At 37.0% G+C, this 12,473-nt stretch overlaps 1 protein-coding gene across 1 annotated transcript in view; it reads right to left on the bottom strand.

Moving 5' to 3' along the window:
• The window catches only part of DOP1A (DOP1 leucine zipper like protein A), a 68,471-nt gene that overhangs the window by 6,636 nt on the left and 49,362 nt on the right, over positions 1 to 12,473 (bottom strand). The window contains exons 22-35 of the mRNA XM_074895957.1: positions 11,552 to 11,731; positions 9,161 to 9,286; positions 8,688 to 8,822; positions 8,091 to 8,146; positions 7,477 to 7,581; positions 6,713 to 6,779; positions 6,255 to 6,399; positions 5,939 to 6,018; positions 5,269 to 5,378; positions 4,956 to 5,105; positions 3,638 to 3,699; positions 2,877 to 3,029; positions 1,924 to 2,060; positions 520 to 575 (exon numbers count right to left, since the gene is read on the bottom strand). Of these exons, the coding sequence (XP_074752058.1) occupies positions 520 to 575; positions 1,924 to 2,060; positions 2,877 to 3,029; positions 3,638 to 3,699; positions 4,956 to 5,105; positions 5,269 to 5,378; positions 5,939 to 6,018; positions 6,255 to 6,399; positions 6,713 to 6,779; positions 7,477 to 7,581; positions 8,091 to 8,146; positions 8,688 to 8,822; positions 9,161 to 9,286; positions 11,552 to 11,731 (1,562 nt within the window). The remainder of the gene's footprint in view (positions 1 to 519; positions 576 to 1,923; positions 2,061 to 2,876; positions 3,030 to 3,637; positions 3,700 to 4,955; positions 5,106 to 5,268; positions 5,379 to 5,938; positions 6,019 to 6,254; positions 6,400 to 6,712; positions 6,780 to 7,476; positions 7,582 to 8,090; positions 8,147 to 8,687; positions 8,823 to 9,160; positions 9,287 to 11,551; positions 11,732 to 12,473) is intronic.

Raw genomic sequence — 12,473 nt, 5'->3', positions numbered from 1 at the left:
AGAAAAAAGTGAAGAACAAGATTTTGGCAGATTTCTCCTGTTCTGTTGAGACACCTGCCTCTACTGATGGCACCGACTGAAACTGGATAAAAATGGACAACACAAGAAAAATTATCTACCTCATCTTTATGTCTTTCTAACACTAGAAGAAACCACATTTTGAAAAGTGCATCAGTCTTATTCTAAATACGTGTATGATACAGAAAATCTATAAAGTCATGCCATGCATACTTTAATTGCAGAAGCAGTGTCATTTTAGCCAGGAAGACACTGTAAGAACACACTTGAATTGCATAATTTATCTTAGTGGTTTATGAACAATCTGACAGTGGGATTTTATTTTTTGTTTTGTCCTGAACAGTACATCTCTGGTACTGCAGTCAGACTGAACTACCCTTTACTTGTCCTTCATATGAGCTTGTCAATTCTAAGACAAATTATTCTAAAGAATGACTCAACTGCCCATCAGCATGCTAGGAGACTTATCAATTTATCCAAATGGGAAGTTTATAAGTTTACCTGGAAATGTCTTCATCAGCAGTGAGCTCCTGTTCCATCAATAAAAACACTTGTACCTGAAGATCAAATGCTGCATTTTAATACCATTTTTTAATGGACTGTGACTCAGGAAAATGCTGTAGGGAGGCCTGAGTAATAAGCCTTAGAGAGACTGTTTGGAACTTTATTTCCCTTCCTGGATGATGAAATAACCTCCTGAACTATGAGTGGACACTGGCACCCTAAAGCTCTTTCATCGCTTATATATAGCCCTTGTGCTACTTGGACCATAAGAAACTGGCTCTTTTATGGCCATGAAAGCTCACAGAGGATAATCCCCTCCACTACTTAAAAAGAAATCAAGACCTAAACAAAATTAGAATAAAGAATCATATAGAAGAGCAGCCAAGCTCAGGTGTGAATTGACAGAAGTAACACAGTCCTGTCCACTGAAAGTAGATTCAGGACTGTGGTGGCCTGTGTAAAGGCCAGGGGACAGCACAGGAACTGGAGGACCACACTGAGTAGAATGAGTTTCCTAGTATTTACACTATTCACAGGCTCAAAATTAAATGCATCTATTGCTAAAACAATGCACTTGATCTTTAAAATACTTTATATAGTTTTTCTCCTTCTATTACTTAGATCTGTGGTTAACTAAGGGCTAGGTTAGGTGCCTACAAATGAAAAAAAACCCGTCACGGCAGTGATTCTGATTTGCTGTGTAGCCAGTCCCTTGGGAATTCCTTGGCTAACAGGCTAAACAGACCACAGGATGCACTAAGCACTCTCCTCCATTCCCACTGCCAAATCTGAAATCCAAAAGACTGCGGCAAACAGTCAGCATTGGAGACTTCACAGGTAGCAGCTCTGAAAACAGATGTTTATCCTGTCTTGTTATGCAGAGTAAAACAGAGAAGAGAAAGAAGAAAGCTAAATCAAGCCTTGTATAAATCTGGTTATAAAATTTCAGTCACAATTTGATTTGAATGACCATCAACTGCCAATACAACCTGGATTCTGACTCCTCCTTTCTGTCGATTCTCATCCTTATTGCTGGAGGAAGAAGGCTGAATGACAAGGAAAGTAGAAACAGGGAGCACTGAGAAGAGCAGGAGCGGGAATGGTGAAGAGTGTGCACATAGGCAGACACTGAAATAGGAGTTTGTAGGGAACAATGAGGGCAAACGCAAATTTAATTTAGGAGACATCTGAACAGCTTAAAAAGCATAAGCCAACAGATACCCTGGTTGCAGAAAAATAGACATCAGGACTATGAAAATAAATCAGCTGTTAATTTGTGTCCATTGTACATTTACATGCACAATATCTAGAAGAGGTTTTCTTAAAAATGTTGAAGAGGAATGAGGTGGTGCCTCACATTTGCACCAGCCTTCCAAATCATGAACGTTAACTGCAACTCACCAGTTCAGTGATCATGGTTGGCCAAAGCGAGGTAAGGTGCTGTGGAGACATTCTTAAAAGCAATACTCTGAAAAACAGGAACACTTGGGAATGAAGGGTGGGCACCTGTGGCAAACGGAGACTTTCTACCAGCCTTTCTGAAACAAAAAGCCAAGAAGGTTTCCTCAGTTCAGAATAACTCCAACTAGTGTTTTCTCCTTCTCTCATTTACTCTCAATTTTTACTTTTTTAAAGCATCTGCAACATTACTGTTTCAGTACTTTGCCAGTTTTATTCTGTCAGTGTAAAAAATAACCACTTTCAACAAGCAATGAACAAAAGCAAGAAACTGCAAAACAGTGCAGTTGCATAATTTGCCTAAAGTTCTCCATATAAATGCAGTAGTGCATCTGGGAGTTTCACTCACCTTATGCAGTTTTGCCCATTACAAAAAGAGGAGTTAACAGATTCCAAATAATACAACAACAGCCTGAACAGATAGGATATATTATTACTAAAAGGCTGCACCATCACAGTACATGGGATCTTACACAGGGATGATACGCTCTTATTTAACCATAACCACCTCTAAGCATTCAACATATACAGAGGCAGATACATAAATATTTTTTTCAAACCAACACATGCACTTAGCAGTTCAGACCAGTAAACCAACCTGATATCTTGAATATAGTAAATCCAGCTACTGATTTGACTGGGGAAAAAAAAAATAATCAAAGAACAAATGAAACAAGAAAGATGATGCAATTGACTTTCCATATGGAGGAAGAGACCAAAATGTCCACCTTGGTAGCACTAAAAGACAAAAAAGAAACTTTGCATCCAGCCGAGGAAATGGTATTGCACACCAATATTCCAGGAGACAAATTTACCTGCTGTTACCCTGTCATAGAAATATTTCTCAGTTAACTTCAGAGTCCAGAAGTCCACCAGATGATGCATTTTTTACTCACCTTGTATGTCTGGAAGGTATTTCTGGTATTGGTCTATCTCACTACTAAAAATTGCGAAAGCCAGTCTCTTCAGGAGCATAGCACGCTGTTCCAGCTCTGCATCTCGATTAGCAAACAGGTTGAGTGAACTGCTCTGAGCCACAGCCACTCGTGCTGAAAGAGAAAATGCATAGTGCAGAGACGAACTTCAGAATTCCCTTCTGTTTCCCGTTAAGGCACAAATAACTCTGACTGCATTAATGTAGTTCAAAAGCAGATGTTAAAAAGATGCATGTTTTACAATTTGTATTTTCAACCACAGCAATTTAAAATACATGTTGAAAGAAAACTTGTAAGTATACACAAGCTGAGTTTGGGGGCTTTAAAAAAAAAAAAGCTTAACTTTTTCCCAAAACACAATTTGCAGGTATAAATGCTCAGAATTTTGGAATGTCCAGAATCAATTTCTCCTTAAGCAGTTAGTGTCAGATCTAAAAAAAAAAATAAATCTCAAAACACCCACAACAAAAACCACCCCCACCTGCTTTGCTTAATCAACTTTGCCATATAGGCAAAATTCACTGTGTGCCAGGATGGTCCCAAATTCTCTCAGTTCAAGTTATATTATTTATGGATCTCAAGTAGTTGAAGAAAACATGAAAAACATTGAATAAATCAGATTGGAATAAATGCTGAAAAAAATGTTTTCAAGACATTTGTTTTCCCTTATTTTGGTATTTCTCTTGGAGAAAAGTCACTACTATATCTTATTAAATACTTACTCATCAAATCTCTGAATGTAGTTTTGTCATGTGTCATCAAATTATCCATAATAGCTCTCCAACTAAAACAGGAAGATTGTACACAAATCAGAAAAGCAAGAAAAAAACCATCAGGAATTTACAGGAATATTTACAGAGCTTTTTCTGCTCTTTTAATTCAGGCTAAGGCTTCCAATCCAAGCTCTCTGCTACAAAGGTACTATATATTAGGTGAATTTGATCTGAATCTATAATATTTCTCAAACCCCCTTCTCAAAGGAAAATAAGGGATACCATCCAGAGGGACCTTGACAGCCTAGAGAGGTGGGCCTCACAGGAAGTTCAGCAGGGTCCTGCACATGGGTCAGAGCAATCCCAAACATGGATATAGGCTGGGCAATGAGTGGATTTAGAGTGGCCCTGCAGAGAAGGACTTGGGGTATGAGTGGATGGAAAAATGTGAGCTCGCAGCCCAGAAAGCCAATTGTATCCTAGGCTGCATCAAGAGAAGTGTGGCCAGCAGGTTGAGGGAGATGACTCACCCCCTCTACTCTGCTCTTGTGAGACCCCACCTGGGGTACTGTGTCCAGCTTTGCAGACTTCAGCACAGTAAGTATATGGACCTGTTGGAGCAGGTCCAGAGGAGGCCACGAAGATGATCAGGGGGCTGGAGCACCTCCCCTGTGAGGACAGGCTGAGAGAGTTGGGGTTGTTCAGCCTGGAGAAGAGAAGGCTCTGGGGAGACCTTATAGCAGCCTTCCAGTACTTAAGGGGAAAGATGGGGAGGGACTCTTTATCAGGGAGTGTAAGGATAGGACAAGGATTAATGGTTTTAAACTGAAAGAGGACAGATTTAGATTAGATATTAGGAAGCAATTATTTACTCTGAGAATGGTGAGACACTGGCACAGGTTGCCCAGAGAAGCTGTGGCTGCCCCCTCCCTGGCAGTGTTCAAGGCCAGGTTGGACGGGGCTTTGAGCAACCTGGTCTAGAGGAAGATGTCCCTGCCTATGGCAGGGGTGGGGGGGGAAGGGGGGTGGAACTAGATGATCTTTATCCCAACCCATTCTGATTCTACAAAATCACAGAAACCACTTTTTCCTCATAGAAAAATAAAATAATCTTGACATTGAAAAAAACAGTCTTGTGCATAGAAATACACCGTAGACAAACAAGTTTAACATTTCACATGGTAATCTAAAACAGAAAACATCCCATAATAAAGTATTTGTCTCAGAGAGCTGTCATGAAAGTTAGGTCCAACATTATACCTACTCTAGTGTAATGGTATATATAAAATTTGTAACAGCCATCGATAAAAGCAGGACAAAGTCTTACTGGTTAACACAAGAAGCATCCATCTGGAAGAAACTGGAATCCATGAAGAGGTCAAATGCTTCCTTTTTCCATGCTCTCCTTGTATATTGATACCCACTAAGACTGCTTAATAACTGGACACAGGCTCGATAGCTGGACGCATTGTGAGCACTAAAGAAAAAAATAAAGTCAACATGCAACAACTTTGAATTATTGCTTTATAGAAAGTTTGACAGACATGTAACCCTTATCATGCCTGTTTCAATTTAAGTGGCACCCACCAAATTTTAATTGGCTGTAGAGATTACATCAATTAAATAAATTGTAAAAATACCTGTGATTACGGAGGTAGGGAACAACATAGTGCATAATATTTACAAGCAAAGGAATAACCCTCTCTTTTTCATCACTGTAGAAAACCATATCCAACAGATGAGCCAAAACCTATAAAAGGAGAGGAAGATATGTTATCAGGCACTCTCAAATTGTTTTTTCTCTATTATTTAGCATTTTTTTTGCATAATGTCTTTTACTGAACGTTCAAGTTTATGACAGAAGTGATCAAATTTCAGGTACTCTACAAAACCCAGAGTATAAAGATCCCATCATTTTTAAAACAAACTAAGGTAAAAACACAGAAATATATGCTCCTGGGCAAAGCATTCTACAGAATAAGCTATGAAAAAAACCAAAAAACAAACAAACAAAAAGACTGACTGCAATTACCAGTAGTAAATAACACATACTACTAATAACACACAAAGGTTGCTACCAAAAGTTTCCTGTGCTACACACCTGAGAGGCCATGCTTTACACCTCATCCATCTCACTGAATCTTTAAAACTGGGTTAGTAACAATCTTTTACATATTGTTACATGACAGGACCTAGAATACATTTACATCAGTATTTCCCATCAGATCTCTTTCTCCAAGCTTCTAGTCCAAAGCTCTTCACAATATAAAAGTTTAAGACAGTATTTATTATATCTGAGGAGACTTTTACCTCAGAAAGTAAGGTCAATGCATGGACACTATAAACAGATGGAGTTATGTTTGAAGTTTCCATTGCTGGAGACAACATATCTAAATGAAGATAATAAAAAAATGTCCACAGTTAGTTTTCTTAAGCCATTATTTACCTTACAAGCATATTCATTAGCATGTATTTTGAAGATGTACAGACTTTGACAGATACACTGTGTAAGATACTAATGCCTGAAGCATTTTTAATGTATTCAAGTATAGTAAAGCTGTCGTCCTTGTTAATTTTGGCCTGATAATTAATGTTTTGTTTAAAATAAAGATGAAAATGAAACTACCTTCAACATCTGATTCTAAGTTGTTTCCATCAACGATAATCTTGGGAGAAGGCTTAACCTCTAAATTTCGTCTTAGCCAAGTAGTCTGTTCCAAGGAAGAACCAGCAATTGCCCCAATGGCATCCACGATCTTGTGCGTTACATCCTGGGCAGGAAAAAACCCAAGTATTCTAAGAACCCTGTGCAGAAGGGCTGTATTTGTTGTCCTGATTTCTATTTGTAGAAAGATCTGTATAACTGATTAAGTGTAGAACTGCTTTCAAATCACTTCTATATTATTAGTGATTAATAACCTCACAGAAAATAAGATCTTTTTCAACAGATTATAAACAGTACTAGTAGAAGATACTAATGAGTCATTTCAGACTACAGAACTGATATCAGATAATTCTAGTACATTCAAGTATTTATGGTTTAATATTTTCAAAAAAGAGACATACATACAAAAAATTTCTTACCTGAAGATCTCTTTGATCTTTCTTATTTTCCAGACTTGGGTTTTTCATAATGAACTCATTAAGAACACTGAAAAAAAATATAGAAGTAGATATGGATTTTCTTCTCACAATACATTATTCAGTAACATTAAGAACTAAGACAAACCTGGAGAAATTTACATGTGCAATACTTATTTACTAAACCTTCAGTCATTGCTATTTATCAATATTCTAGTAAACATCGCTTCAAGTTTATTTTGATCACACCATAATAGTTTATCAAGAACATGCTTTATTAGACTATACACAGAAGTATCTTTTGAGACAGTTTACTAGGGAAGATAAATTCCAGGAAGTAAAGAAAATGGTCCTTGAATCTTTATATAGAAAATCATATTCAACATCTTATTTCTAACACTCCACAAACAGTTCTCATGCTGGGAATGAATCCTTCCCAGTGAGCTGCAAAACTATACATACCCAAGAAATACACACTGTAGTTATTTTCTAAGAAAAATCAGAAAATTAAACATGCTGTTTAAAGATCCTGAATCACTCAAATAATCAGTAAGATAAAATCATAGCTAATATCATATTATAATATAAAATTTAATATATGTAACCATTCCTCAGAGAAGAAACTAATTTAATAAAACCCACAGAACTCAGGCAATAGTTCTATCACTCAAAAATAAGTGATAGAGATTTGAAAACACTAAACACTTCAGTATGATTTCACATACATCTGAGTTTATTTGGAAATTGTGAATACCAAGAGCACTTACCCAAGTATAAGGAATTGTCCCGGAGCTGGAAGACCAACCTGGATGGAATCTTTCAACAGAAGCAGCAGGGCTGCCCAGCTATCTACTAAGCTGGTCACTGGAATCCTAAGAGAGCAGCAACAGCAATGAAAACAGCATCATCTCCCTCATATTCCCCATTTTCTTTCTATCTCACAATTTTCCTGTCAGGTATTGTTGAATCAACATTTATACAGGTTGTTTAGTTCTTCACTGAATATTAGGTGGCTACATCAAATCCTTAAGAAAAGAAGGCAGGCAGAAGACCAGTACTCAAGAGACATGCATTTCAGTCCAAGGTTGGAGTGCTACCAATGAGTTACAGCACAATTAAGATCAGCTTTCCTTGGGCAGGGGACAGATTTCCTGCAGGACTTTTAGGTGAGGGAAGAAAGATGATGCAGAACTAGGAAACTCAGTTTCCTAGTAAAATAAAGTCCCTTTCTTTTTTATGACACCTACAGTTCGAAACCATTCTTCATGATTCATATTACACAGGTTAATTCTCATCCTAAGGATTAACAACAGATGTAAAAATATTCAAATTGTCCAATCACTTCTTGATGACAGAAATAAAATTTAGCTTCTTGTCTTACCTTTGAGTATAAGCATAGAAAAACTGCAACATGCAGACTTCCAGGGAAAGATGTTTCTAGAAAGAGATATGAAACCTGTGTCATCAGGAAGAAAAAAGTGACTTTTTTTCCCCCTCCCTTGCCAGGGCAAAACTGACAATGCTATAATGTTACTGCAGTGTTTGAAGATATTGATTAATTCAGTAACAGAATATTATGAACAACTATTCAAACATCTCTCTCTAAAGTTATTCTTATCCTTTTTTTTTTTTTCTGTTTTCTCTCTTATTCCCTCTTTTCCCCACTTTCACTTCCAACTCAAAAAAACCCAACCTGATGCTAGTATGCATCTGTTTCCCTAACGTAAGGAGCCTATCCCCACAAAAGTGTCTTGTACAGAAGCAGTAAACAGGATTCTAGAGCTGTTCAGGAAATGGTAATGACTTGAAGAAGTATGACTTCCCTCCAGAAGTTCATCCCTCTGTTAGATATTGTGAAAATTTTCACACTGTACTGCTCAGCTTTGTGAATGAAGTATTCATATTATCAGCATTTTAAGATTCAGTATGAGGACATAAAAAAAAATAAAAATCAATAGGCTCTCAACAGTTTTCATACCTTGTCCTTTGCTATGGCTGGAGGTTGCTTCAACACTTCTTTCACTGTTTGTATAACAGTCTCTGTTCTCATAACACTGATAGAGCGAACTAGCTCAACCAGTAGAAGTTGTTCTTCACCTGCTGTAGGAATAACCTAAAAAGAATCAAATGTATGTCACAGATTATCATCACAGACAATGCCCATGCCAAAAGTAAGGCAGCTGGTCTCATGGAATTGAAATGTTAGTAACTAACAGTTCATCCAGAGACTTGGAATCACTTACTCTTTTCCTGAAGAATTCAGGAAGATTATCCCATTCTAAAATAAACTGGTAGCTCCCTAATGGTACAGTTGCTAATTAGAAACATAAGTTCTCCATATTTTATACTATGTATTTTTTTTCCCTGGAATGTCTGAATTTTCCCCTTACTGCTTCTAAATCACTTAAAGCTATTACCACTACTTGAAGAGACCACTTCAGATAAACATACCTTTGTCCTAGAAGTATTTTTGTTTGGCCTCCTTTCATTCCATACAAATGCAATAGCAGCCATGAAGTGAACACCATGATTCATTGAAATTGGACCCAAAAGTTCAAGAATCTGCTGCCTCAAATTCTGAAATGCAGAAGCAGAACACATACACCTTTAGGTAAGCACCTCAGCATTATGTTTAGAACAGCCAGCTATAAAGCCATACTTGGATGGTAGCTACCACTGACTTTTATAAAAATGGAAGCACGCACTCAGAGGGTTCATAAAGCTCTATTCTACGTCTGGTACACTTCAATCATTTTATTCATGACTAAACAAGGGAAGATAAAAATACACATGTTAAATTTTCAAATGGTAATGAAGTGGGAAGCAACCGATAGAAAGGTACAGAACTAAAAATGATCTCACAAACTCAAAAAGCACCTTGGAAAAAAGCTGCAATATAGGCTTGATCTTTGCATGTAAAGGTGGGGATAAGCAACTTTGGCAATTCAGAATGAGAAACTATTTATATAGTGGTGCTATAGGAGAAAGTCTTGGGATTATAGTGGATCACACACTCACCTTGATGACTTTGCAAGGAAGGGGAAAAGAGCATTCATAAAGAGCAACACCTCGTGAAAGACAGTAAGTATTTCCCTTGACAGAAGATACCACATACCATGTCTAGTTTTGGACACCTTACTTCAAGAAACGTACCACAAGCTGAACGGAACTCAAACTATAAAAAGAAAGATTAGTGCTATGGAATATGACTTACAAGAAGGGGCTGAAATGGGTTTGTATATAGTCAGGAGAAAAACATGTAAGTGGAGAGATAACAGTTATTATCAAATGTGTACAAGGTAATTACGAAGAAGGAAGATGATGTTCACGTCTGTCACAGATAGTGATGGACTTGCTTTGTAGCAAGCGAGATAAAGAAGTAGGGGTGGTGGGGAAATCCTAAAAGAAGGAACATGTTACTCTGGGAGACTGGAATATTTGCTGTTGAAACTCTTAGGAATGTGGTTTTTAAGCATGTCAGAAGTTATTGAGGCACACTTGGGTCAGAAAATGTATTTCCTGAGCTGTCTTTTTGACCTGTGTTCTATGACAGGAGGATTTCAGACAAAAATGCACTTTCTACCTGTTTTCTGAAAGCCATTTTTACCTTGATCAGAGATATTCCAGTAGGAATTGTCTAAGCTTGCAGGAAACTGCTATATATGATCCCAAAGCTTGACTATATACTTTATACACTTACCAACAGTGTGGTTGCCAAAGCAACCTAGTTGTACTGAAGCTTAAAAAGGTTGTTTATACTTTAGACACACAATTCCATAGAGTTCCACAGTTACACGTGTTTTTAACCACATCCACCAAATACAAGGCAGCTACAAAAGAACTACCCAAAAGCAATGAGGTGAAAATTAAAATAACCTGTCTTCATGTTACACTGAACAAGCTGAATTCAAATTGGGCTTTTTCATATATAGGACATGTTGAATGCTCTTTTGAATACTATGGATTCAGGCAAATTAAAGAAAATCTGGGATGTACAGAACAGTTAATGTTTAACCAGAGTGAAAAAACTTATCCTTTTTTCACAGAAGCAGCATAATATTATAGGCCATTAACAAGTACATACCCCCTTCCTTTCAGTGAGTAGGAAGCCTTACAGGCTGCACAAATGTGAGCATAGATGCTGTCTGTGCAAAGACATGGAGTCTTAGATAAGTTATTTTTAATTCCTTCGATCGGAATGACAAAAGTTGAAAAGGATGTAGCACAGCATCATCACAAATTGTATCTGAAAGTACTCAACTGAGGAAGTCTTATTTTAAAACATTTCAAATTTAAATGATTGTTTCCTATATAATAATATGAAGTATAAGAAGTTTGAACTGCTTGCAATAAGAGGGCTAGGCAGCATTCTCAGTATAGTTCTATTTGACCCCTTCTCAGGTCCTTTATGATCATTGGCTCACTATCTGCTATGACATTTCCCTGTGCACAGTGACATCACTGTATGGGAATTGAATGAATAAAGGAATTAGTTCATAAGTGTCTGAGTACTAGATATTTTAAGAGGAAAGTTCTCTTTTGTTAGGATTTTACATTAATTTTTTTATCTTTTGAGGCACAAAAGGCTGACAAATTTTTTCACGGATGGATTTCCTTTTCTTTGTAGAAAGCAAAGAGGTGAGACATTGTTGTCTTGAATTGATACACTCAAATTGAAAAGCAGTTTCCATACCCATTTATAAAAGCCTTGTTTGTGGGGCGGGTGTGTAGATGAGTACAAAGGTATTAAAACTCAATTTACATTTCGGGAAATGGAATTGGATTTGGTTTGACAAAGGTATTAAGGTACAACTTAAATAATATTATCCCTGATATTCTGACCTTTGTTGATCCAAGATTGATAGTGGTAATAGATGCAGCAGCAGCAGTAGTTTTCTCTGAAGAATCTGCAAGGTGAAGGATGCTCCACAGCAAAGTCACAGAAGACATGATCATATGCAAGATAGATAGGATCCCATTGCGTGCTTCAATCAAGTGCTTCTGATCTACATTAACCAAAAGCTAGTGGATTTGAAGGGGAGAGAGGAAGATTAAATATCTACATAAACAGCATAAGTAAAATAGTGTAAATTGAGACTTAATGGACACGGAAGCTTTCAACCTTAACTCTTTTTCCAAATAGTTTTTCAATAATTCTTATAGTATGTACAGGTTTTGAGTCTATTAAAATATTCTTTAAATGTTATTCTTAACTCAGTTGTACAGTATCAAATAAATTCTGAACACGTGAGGCCTCATGTCTACAGCCATCAATTTTGTATCATCTGCCTACACCTTTGCAAAACAATTATTTCAGTATTTTAAGTGTAACTAATACTTTAAACCAAAATTTTTTACTTGCACAGACAATAAACACTTTTCAGTTACTTCTAAACGAATGGAAGGCAAAGGGGTGTAAGAAAAAAAGCAAAACCAAGACTGCAGAGAGAACAAGAAAAATTTTCTTGCAGAATCTGGGCCAAATTCTTAACAGAGATTACACTCAGAATATCAGATCTAAAAATACTGCTTGACTAAGAAGAGAAGTTGTGAATATACTGGAGGAGCAGAAAGAGAATGTTTTGACATATTGCAAGATGAACACAGTCCAGCCAGAAAGTAGCAGGATAGGCAGTCTGGGAAGTTCCACAAAACAAAGCCAGCTCTAAAAAGTGGCATTTTTGAGGTCTGAACGTTAAGGAATTCCTACTTTAGTTATTTCAAGGTAACAAAAAAACCCCAAATCCAAACCAAAACCAAACAA

Source organism: Athene noctua, chromosome 1, assembly GCF_965140245.1.
Source record: "Athene noctua chromosome 1, bAthNoc1.hap1.1, whole genome shotgun sequence".
NCBI lineage: Eukaryota > Metazoa > Chordata > Aves > Strigiformes > Strigidae > Athene > Athene noctua.
The sequence above is the reverse complement of the archived record's forward strand: the minus strand, read 5'-3'. Positions and strand labels throughout refer to the sequence as shown.